Below are 9,613 nucleotides of genomic sequence, written 5' to 3'. Positions count from 1 at the left end.
TTTTTTTGACTTCATTATATATAAAATGATTTGTGATGACTTTTTTTAATACATATTTTTTGTTACATTTATATTTGTTATGAATTACTAATATTTTCAGCAATCTTTCGCGATATTATACAATATTTTTTTTAGAGATGGACAAACATAATGTGTAATGCAAACAAATTCAATTAAAATTATTTTTCAAAATTTATTCAAATAATGGTTCAAAAATACAAAAAATAATAAATAATAAAGATCATTTCAACAAAGAAAACTGTCCAATCAGCACATAGTAACATTAAACCATGTGCATTATTGATAAAATTATTATATTCAAAAATTTTTTTTATATAAGATCAAAAAAAATAAAATCATTTTTAAGAAATGGAATATTTACTGTTCTACCCTTTGATAAGAGGGACCATCACCAATTTTTGACCCTACTCAACAGCTCATCAATTATCATATACTAACATTTACACCAATCTTAGGTCCCATACCATCAAAATAATTGAAAAACTTATTTGTCTTTCGATAATAATAATAATATATTTAATGTAATTTTACATAATAAAATAATAATAAATAGATTGTCAATTCAAATAAATCATATAAAAGAAATGAGTATAAATAATTAAAGCGATTATCCTTAATTTTAATGTGGTCAAATAAATATTTAAGATAAATTTTAAAAATCTAATATAAAATCTACGGTCAACGATTAATTATATTTTTCTAATATTTTAATTGACTCACCGTCTAACCAAACATGAAAAAACTCTTCCATATCTCTACCAAACACACCCTAAGCAACTCTTTTTTTTGGTTGCACAAAAACCTAAATTCTCAAAAATTGAAATTCCAAAACTCCAAATAAACACCATTCAAATTTCAAAAAAAAATATATATTTTTTTTTATTTTCCCCCATTTTTTAATAAAATAAAATAAAAAAATCTATTTGTTTGTTTTCCTCTATCTATATCCTCACTTTCTTACCCTATCTTTATTATTCCTCTCTTCTCTACAAAAACCACTTCTTTTTACTTCAATGGCATTTTCAAGGGTTTAAGGGCTTTTTTTTTTGTTGCAAATGTAAGTATATACCTTTCTTCTCTACATGCAAAAAAAATTACAATTTTAGTACTTCTTCCTCATATCCATTTCACCATTTTTCTTAAAAATTTGTACTTTTTTCTTATACCCATTTCACCATTTTAGCAAAAAATTCATCTTTTTTGAGTAACTCCACCCCCACCCCCACCCTCACCCCCAAACCCATGTTATTTCAGCTTTTTAGAGCAAATGGGTACAAAAAAATTGAGTTTTTAAGCTAATTTTTTGGGTGAAAATGGCTAATTGGGGCTATTGGGTCACTGAAAATGTATACTTCTTGAATTTTTTTTGTTTATTTGGGATTAATTTTGTCAAATTTTTGTTTAGCCGACATGTTTTCTAGGGCAAAAAGTTTTTTTTTTTCTGGAATGATGAGGATTGATGATACTGTTTAGGAAAGTGACTGATAAAACGCTGTCGTTTTTTTAATTAGGAGCAAAATTATTTATTTTTTTTCTGCTAATTTTGTTAAGAATTATTACTATTTTGATAAAAAGATTTCTTTTTAAGTAGCAATCCCCTTGATTTAATGTATTAGGATTTTCCATATATTTGCAATTATTCTGATATATATTTTAAATTAATTATTGTAATGTGGTGTTTTTTTTTAATTGTTTAATTAGTAAGTTATTTAGCATAATTATAGATTTAGTTCATATTTGAATTTTTATTAGAATATTTTTTATTTGGTATTATGTTTAGTACATTTAACCTAATATGTCTATTAAATTTCTTTCTTAATTATTAAGTTTTTGCTTAAGTAAAAAAAAAACGTGTAATTTGAATAGGTAATGTAAATCCCAACATTATAGATAAGCGTTACTCTTATTGTTTTTTAAATATTAGTAAAAACTTTGCTTAAATTAGTGACAGATAATTTTGGAAAAGAATATAATCTATATGGTGTGTTACATGTATAATTTTTTTTTTGAATGGTTTTTAGTGGTTAATGTCTTGTTACAACTTTTTGGTGTTATAAAGTTGCAATCTTTTTTGTTTGTATATCAGAAGAAGATGACTATGGTTGAACATGGTGGTGGTTATATGGATGAAATTCCTACTGGTCCTATTGTTGATGATGACTTTGATGACATACTCAATTTCTTGGATATGCCAATGGAAAGTTTGGAAGGAGACGTGCTAGGTGGTGTTGAGTGGGATGTTAGTGAGTCCAAAGGTTTTGGACCAATCCCGACCGAAGCTCTAATGGATTTTCCGCCCTTGCCTCAAAGCAACATTGGCAATCGTCGGGTGAATGCAGTGGCAAATTCACATCCTCCGGTTAGTGCTTTTAAGTTTTCTATGTTTGTGAATGTATGAATGTTGATGTTTGTGAATGTATAAATGTTCTGTGTAGCCATGTGTGTGTTTGGATGTCTTTTGTGTTTAAATAAATGTAGTTGGTTCAAACATATGGTTTCAGGATTTTAGTAGTGTTGTTGATAATAAGGATGAATCAAGTGTTGTCAAAGCGCGTATAAGCCTTAAAGTGAGACTCGAAACACTGGGGTCTGGGGTAATCTTTGTTTTTGATTTGGAAGTCTATAAACCAGGGTCAGTGTGAAAACTTGAAAATTGTGTTTTTTTCTGTTAATGGTCCCTGCCTCCTGAAAAGCAAATTTGGCTTTACTTGCACATGTCATGTATCTTCATGTTCCTGCCATGCCTCAATGATTTTCAATTATGAATTGATATATGAAAGAAATGGCATGGAGTGAATTTGGCTCTACTGGCATGTACCCTTTATCTTTATGTTCCTTTGTTGCCTTTACAGTTTTCAATAGTGAATTCATGTATAAAAGCAGTAGCATGGAGTGTATTCGGCTTTACTTGGACATACCATTTATCTTGTTGTTCCTGCTAAGCCTCTACAGTTTTTAGTTATGCATTCACATATGAAAGCTGTGATATTCTTGTTTGCGAATCGATGGTTTGAGAAACATAAAACAGCCTATGTAGTCGTATTGTATGACCATGCTTGATTGCTAATTAAAAATGTAACTGTCTTAAGGTGATTGTGTTGGCATTGCTTTTCTTTTCCTTTCTAATCTAGCCTTTTTCTTTTTTCTGCAAATGTAGTCCTTTGCACTCCCCAAACAGAAAAAAGAATTTTCTATTTGTTTCCTTGTTACACCTGGTCTTTATTTGTGTTTTTCTATTCCTCCAAGTTTCTCATTTCTAAGAGCTTTATGAGTCAAGGCCAGGACCTATTACGTGGAGGTCTGCCTGAAAGATAAATCAAATACCGTACCAGCTTGCATAATGTTACGGGACTGAAAGGGAAGGATGAAATATATATTTAATTTTTGCTTCAATTGGCGTCATTAAAGAAAAACGATACGGTGTACTTATCAAAAAAGTGTAATTGTTCCAATGTAGAATCTACAATAGAAGATTGGGGTGCAGTAGCTGTTCCTTTTTCATCTGTTCTGCCAATGAAAGTTCGTTGCTGGAAATAGCTTGCTCTAATCACAATCGTTCTTCATGTGCTATAGTATATGCTGGACGTGTAGTGCTATGATGTACTGTAGGGATTGGCCAGGTGTAGTGAGTATTTTGCTTGTTTTTAAGTATGGAGTTTGTGTAATGGGGCTTATATAAGTTACAATGATTGGTTGCAACTAGTGACGTTAAGTCACAGTCTCTGCATTGGAGCTGACTTATTAAGAACTCGATAATCTATATTCCTTTTTAAAGTTCTTAAAGATTGATGAACCTTAAGGTTGATAGGTAGTTGAGTTTTGTCTCATTTTTCGTAGGCAGTATGCTTGGTGGGAGTCTGGAAGCATCTTGTCTGTTGTAATATTAGCTTTATATATGTAGTTTCTTGCTTTTATATCTGTTACCATTTGTTGTCCTTTATGTTCTAATTCCTGCATTATTTCGTTGTTGTTACTTGTTCCATTGGTGTTACTGTTTTTCTTTTCTGGAATCCCTGTATTGCTTTCTGCATTGACCTGTCCACTCCCATATTTCCTTTTTATAACTACTTTCATATGCTGTATTTGAACCGAGGGCTGTTTGGAAACAGCCTCTCTACCTCCAGGAGGTAGCGGTAAGATCTGCGTACTCTCTACCCTCGTTAGACCCCACTTGTGGAATTATGTTGTTGTTGATAAGTTTCTGGAAAGATTGGGATGGACTGAGTCAGTAAAGTTGAAGTGCTTGCTTCATCTCTCTTGAAATTGTATATTTCAATGATAGAGTAAATTGTATGTTTCACATAAGAGGACATGAACCTTTGTGAAGGCACTTGAGTCGCGGACCATAAAGATTAAGAAAAGAGGATTATTCTTAAGCACATCAGTCCTGCTTCTGTGAAGTAAAAAAAAAACACTAATGGTTGTGTTGGTAAGTATGGCCAAACAATTCGCAGGAAAAAATCCACCTAATAAAAGAACTCATGAAAACCAAAGGGTTATGAATTTTTTCTTAACTCATTATTTCACCCGAGTACTATTTGTTGTTCCTTGTACCTCGATTATCGTATTATCTTCTTGTAGTTTCTTTTTGTTACTATCTGTTGTTTCTTGTACTTCCGTTACTTCTTTTACTGGAATGCTTTGAACGGTATTTTCTTGAGGCTGAAGGCCTATAGGAAACAGACTTTCTCTATCTTTGAGGTGGGGGTAAGTTCCAAGTACACTCTACCCTCCTCAGACCCCCGTTTGTGGGAGTACTCTGAGGTAGGGTTATGTTGTTGTAACTCTTAAAGAATGGTAGAGTGCAGAAACTGATTTTCGCTTATATCTCATGAATTCCTAATTAAGTGCTATTCTATCAGATCAAATTTACCGAGGTCCAAGGTACTGGTACATTCCAGACACAGAGTCCAGTTTCAGTTCTTGAAGGCAGCAATTCCTGCTCTGGTGGAAAGAGTGTACCCATCAAACATGACCCTGTCATTCCTGTACGTCCTCGCTCCAAGCGTGCGCGACCTTCAGCTGTTAATCCATGGGTTTTGATGGCTCCGATATCTTCTACTAGAGTTGCATCCAAGAAGATTTCTGATGCCAGAAAGACGAAAGAGAGGAGGAGGAGATTGTCACTGCTATCTGGTGCCAAGGAGCCAATGAAAAACTACGTTCAACAGATCAGTGATGCAGCGCCACCGGTATCAGATGTTTCCAAGAAGAAGATAACCTCCACACAACAGTCCAGTTTTTTCAAAAAATGCACACATTGTGAAGTCACAAAGACACCTCAGTGGAGAGAAGGACCACTAGGGCCTAAGACACTATGCAACGCTTGTGGAGTTCGCTATCGTTCAGGGCGTCTCTTTCCAGAGTATCGACCAGCTGCTAGTCCTACATTCGTTCCATCTGTGCACTCGAACTCTCACAGGAAAGTCGTAGAGATGAGGAAAAAGACTCTGTATGGAGGAGCAGGTGAAGTTGAGGAACCTCCCAAGGTGATCATGGGAAGAAGTAGTGAAGCTTTGCCAGAACCAACCATTGCTGCTGACCCTGCGATGTCACCCGCGCCAGAGTTTGTTCCTATGAGTAGTTATTTGTTTGATGTATACTGAAGAGATGATTATACTTTTAGTTAGGAGGTTAATCTAGTTTATTGCTAAATTTTCGACGGGGGGCACAGATGGTTATGGTGGTGTATGGTTGCTACTCCTGCTTTAAGAGGTTGTACAAATTGTTGAATCTTTAGGGTGTCTCTAGACTAGATATTTGATTGGAGGTTTAGAAGGAAAAAAGCTTTGAGTCAAATGTTTGATGAAAAAGCAAAGTTTCTCTGATGTAAAAACTGAACTAGATATAGTAAGATGGTTAGGTTTCATTTTAGCCCTTTGATTATTTCTCCTTCAATATATTTTTATGAGTCTTGATGTCAATGGAGTTGTAGCTTTTGGATTCATGAATTTGCAGCCCAATGCTTCCTCATTATCTTTTTGGGTTTCTCCGTCCGTGTCTGATACTTACATTGGAACTTGACTTGACTGATGTTAGAATCGCGTCAGATAGAGCCCATTCAGGATTGATGTTAGAGTCGCGTCAGATAGAACCTGTTTAGGGGTAGAACTACCTATCAAGGATTTCTCCGTTACTACGGTTCAAATGTTGGAAAGTTCAAGTTTTATTAAGTACTCGTACCTATCCATAACAAGTTGAGGTCGTTATATTGAATTTTTATTGTTTATGTCGTTCCATTTAAGCTTATTGTAGTTCGACATAGATGTAAAAAGATATGGAGAAAACTCCCTTTTATACTGGCAATACCAATTTAGATGAGATTATGTCTCTTAGTTATTATATTATTATATTTACTTTACTTCTAATATTCACCACAATTCAAAAAAAAATATGTAAACAATGACATTTCTTCAAATTTAAGCAATCAAACACATGATTTAACGAGTTTGAAGCCTAAAAGGCCACAATTTGAAGCAAAAATCGATGGTAGCCCATGTATATTGCAGCCTTATAGCGTCAGGAGGGTTTTCCCAAAAAAACTTTACGAGGGCCTCGTTAATAAATTTGGGAAGCATTACGTATAGATTCGTCAAAATTTTAAGGCATTTTTTTGCATTTAGGCTAACTTTAGTATGACTTTTTTGACTTTTTAGGGCCTAGAAGATTTTTCTGGAAAGAACATTATGAAGGCCTTCATAATTAGTTGGGGACGCGTTACGTATATTTTCACTATTTTTAAGACATATTTTTGCGTTTAGGAGCAGACTTTTAGAAATTACATATCTTTCTTGATTCTTTCGTGTACATTAATCCATGGATATTGCGCCTTTTGGCGCCTGAAAGATTTTTTTGAAATAAACTTTATGAAGACCTCTGTAGTGAATTGGAGGAGCATTACATATAGTTTCATCATTTTTTAAGACGTATTTTTGCAGTTAGGGGCCAACTTTTAGGAATTACACATTTTTTTTTTATTTTTCGTGTGTATGAAAAATTGGTGCCTTTTAGTGCCGAGAAGGTGTTATGAAATAACTTTAGGAGAACCTCCGGAATAAGTTGAGGGAGCATTACGTATAGTATAACCAAATTTTCAGGGCATATTTTTGTATTTATGGGCCAACATTTAGAAAATAGGCGACTTTCTTGGTTTTGTATACGTATTAGCTCATGGATATTGACGCATAATGGTGCCCAGAAGGCTTTTCTGAAGAAAAAAAAACTTTATGAGGACTTCCGTAATGAATTGAGAGAGCATTACGTTGTCTCACAATCTTTTAGAACATATGTTCTCATTTAGGGGCCAACTTTTAGAAATTATGCGATTTTCTTGATTTTCGTGTGTATTAGCCCATGAATGTTAGCGTCCTTTAGCGCTCGAAAGGTTTTCTAAAAAAATTTATGAGAACATTTGTAATGAGTTGGGGGAGTATTATATATAGTCTAGCCATTTTTTAAGGCATATTTCTGAACGTAGGAGCCAACTTTTAAGAATTACGAGACTTTTTTTTATTTTCTATGTGCATTAACCCATGGATATTGGATCTTATGACGCCTGAAAATTTTTTTGTAATAACTTGATAAGGACCTCCGTAATTACTTGTGGGAGCATTACGTAGTCTCACAAAAATTTTAAGGCCTATTTTTGCATTTAGGAGCAACTTTTAGAATTATTCGATTTTCTTGATTTTTGTATGTATTAACTCATAGATATTGGTGCCTGAAAGCTTTTTCTGAATAAACTTTATGAGGACCTCCGTAATGAGTTGGGGGACCACACATATAATTGCACAATTTTTAAGCATGTTTTTGCATTTAGAAACCAGCTTTTAAGAATTACACGACTTTCTTGTTTTTTATATATATTAGCTCATAGGTATTGGCGCTCGTAAAGTTTTTTTAAAAGACTTTATGAGGACCCTCGTAGTGAGTTGGGGGAGCATTATATATAGTCTTACAATTTTCAAGACATTTCCACGCTTAGGAGGTAACTTTTAGGAATTACGCGACTTTCTTTATTTTTCATCTATATTAGTCCATAAATATTGCCGCATTTTGGCGCCCGAAAGATTTTCCTAAAATACTTCATGAAAACCTCTGTAATGAGTTTTGGGGTGGGGTGGGGGGAGGGAATTAGGTATTGTCTAATCATTTTTAAGACATGTTTTCACATTTAGAAGCCAACTTTAGGAATTCACGACTTTCTTAATTTTTAATGCGTATTAGCTCATGGATATTGGCTCATTTTGGCGCCCGAAAGGTTTTTCTTTAAAAACTCGTGAGGATAAGAAGAAAAAATGGTGACAACCAAATAGAAATCGCAAAAATTTATTACTTTTGGAGGTGTTCTCTTTAGGCCCATATCTTAATGTTAGTGGGCCAAAGGAAGGGCCACAACCACAAATTATAACAGCCCATCAGAGATAGGAGGATTTCAGCCCAATAAGAACCCTTTAATGGGCTTTTCCTCCTTTGAGGCCCACTAGGGAAGTCCAAAACAACAATGAGAAGTCCCAACATAAAAATCGCGCGTTTTATCCTTCAATAAATCGATTCTTTAATTTTTGCTCTTTTAACAAGTATGTTCTAATTGGACGTAAATTCCATACAAGTTGAGTCGTGTTCAGATATAATTTTTAGAATATTATGATATTAAAATATAAATTTATGTACAACGAAAACATTAGATATTTGTTACGAGGGGCACGAATTAAAGACCGGGACCAATCCAAAATATTGCAAAAGACCTAAAATGTTAGGACTAATAATTATTTTTTCTTTCTCTTATATACAATTATTATGTTCTTTGGACCACCAAACCAAGTTTTTATGTTAGCTGATAATTTAATATTAATAATACATATTGATAGATGATCATGATTTAGTAATAATAATAATTATGTACTTGTTGATTTTAATATATAAATTCAAACGTGTTGATGAATTTTTTTGATACAACTAGTTATTAATTAATCTAAATAATTGATAAATATTATTTGAATACACTTGACACATGGTGTGTCCATTACCTACTAAGCCATGTTGTAATGACTAAATAAATCATTAATAATGTGCATGGTGTCTTCAATGATCAATGAAGGGGATTGTAAATAATAGGATATCATGTCTAATTTTTTAATTAAAGCGAAAATACTAAATAATTTTACGTCCTTACATCTTGAATTTGCAGAAAGACGAAATATATATCGGTTTTATCTCATCTCAAGGAGATAAAAGGTTGTTTACTTCCAATTCAGATAACGCATATCAAAATATGAAAAGAGATATAACAAGTACATATGATAAAAAAAAAACAAACCAACAACATAAATCGCAGACACGATACTATAGACATAAAGAACAAGGCGTCAAATTATCATCAAACCTAACATTTTGGATATGAAACGATGTTATCATTCGTCAAAAAGTCTTAGTAATCAAAACTACTCGATATTCGAAAAAGGGCAATACGTGCCTCATAAAATCAGCTTAGGTGCGTGAAAGCTGACTCGAAGAACAAGGGGCATTGGTACACTTTGGCTAGTTGTGCATTTATTAAATGTTGTTTGGTCCCCTTTTGTTTATTACTACT

At 33.3% G+C, this 9,613-nt stretch overlaps 1 protein-coding gene across 2 annotated transcripts; it reads left to right on the top strand.

The window, feature by feature from the left end:
• Positions 1-785: 785 nt before the first annotated feature.
• LOC101260792 (GATA transcription factor 11) lies at positions 786-5,895 on the top strand. Of its 2 annotated transcripts, none has more exons than XM_004251093.5 (3): positions 786-1,078; positions 2,108-2,380; positions 4,884-5,895. In XM_004251093.5, the coding sequence occupies exons 2-3, from the start codon at positions 2,114-2,116 to the stop codon at positions 5,625-5,627; spliced, it is 1,011 nt and encodes a 336-aa protein (XP_004251141.2). In that variant the 5' UTR covers positions 786-1,078; positions 2,108-2,113; the 3' UTR covers positions 5,628-5,895. The 2 variants fall into 2 exon arrangements, with proteins under 2 accessions (XP_004251141.2, XP_069147707.1); XM_069291606.1 differs by having other exon boundaries at positions 920-1,078; positions 2,111-2,380.
• The last annotated feature ends 3,718 nt before the right edge of the window (positions 5,896-9,613 follow it).

This window comes from Solanum lycopersicum, chromosome 11 (assembly GCF_036512215.1).
Source record: "Solanum lycopersicum chromosome 11, SLM_r2.1".
Lineage (NCBI taxonomy): Eukaryota > Viridiplantae > Streptophyta > Magnoliopsida > Solanales > Solanaceae > Solanum > Solanum lycopersicum.
This window is presented reverse-complemented; position numbering and strand designations above follow the sequence as displayed.

Coding starts and splice junctions, on each gene's coding strand:
- LOC101260792 (XM_004251093.5), top strand. CDS start 2,114: ATGACTATGGTTGAACATGGTGGTGGTTATATGGATGAAATTCCTACT. Junction 2,381..4,883: donor TGGCAAATTCACATCCTCCG/GTTAGTGCTTTT, acceptor CTATTCTATCAG/ATCAAATTTACCGAGGTCCA.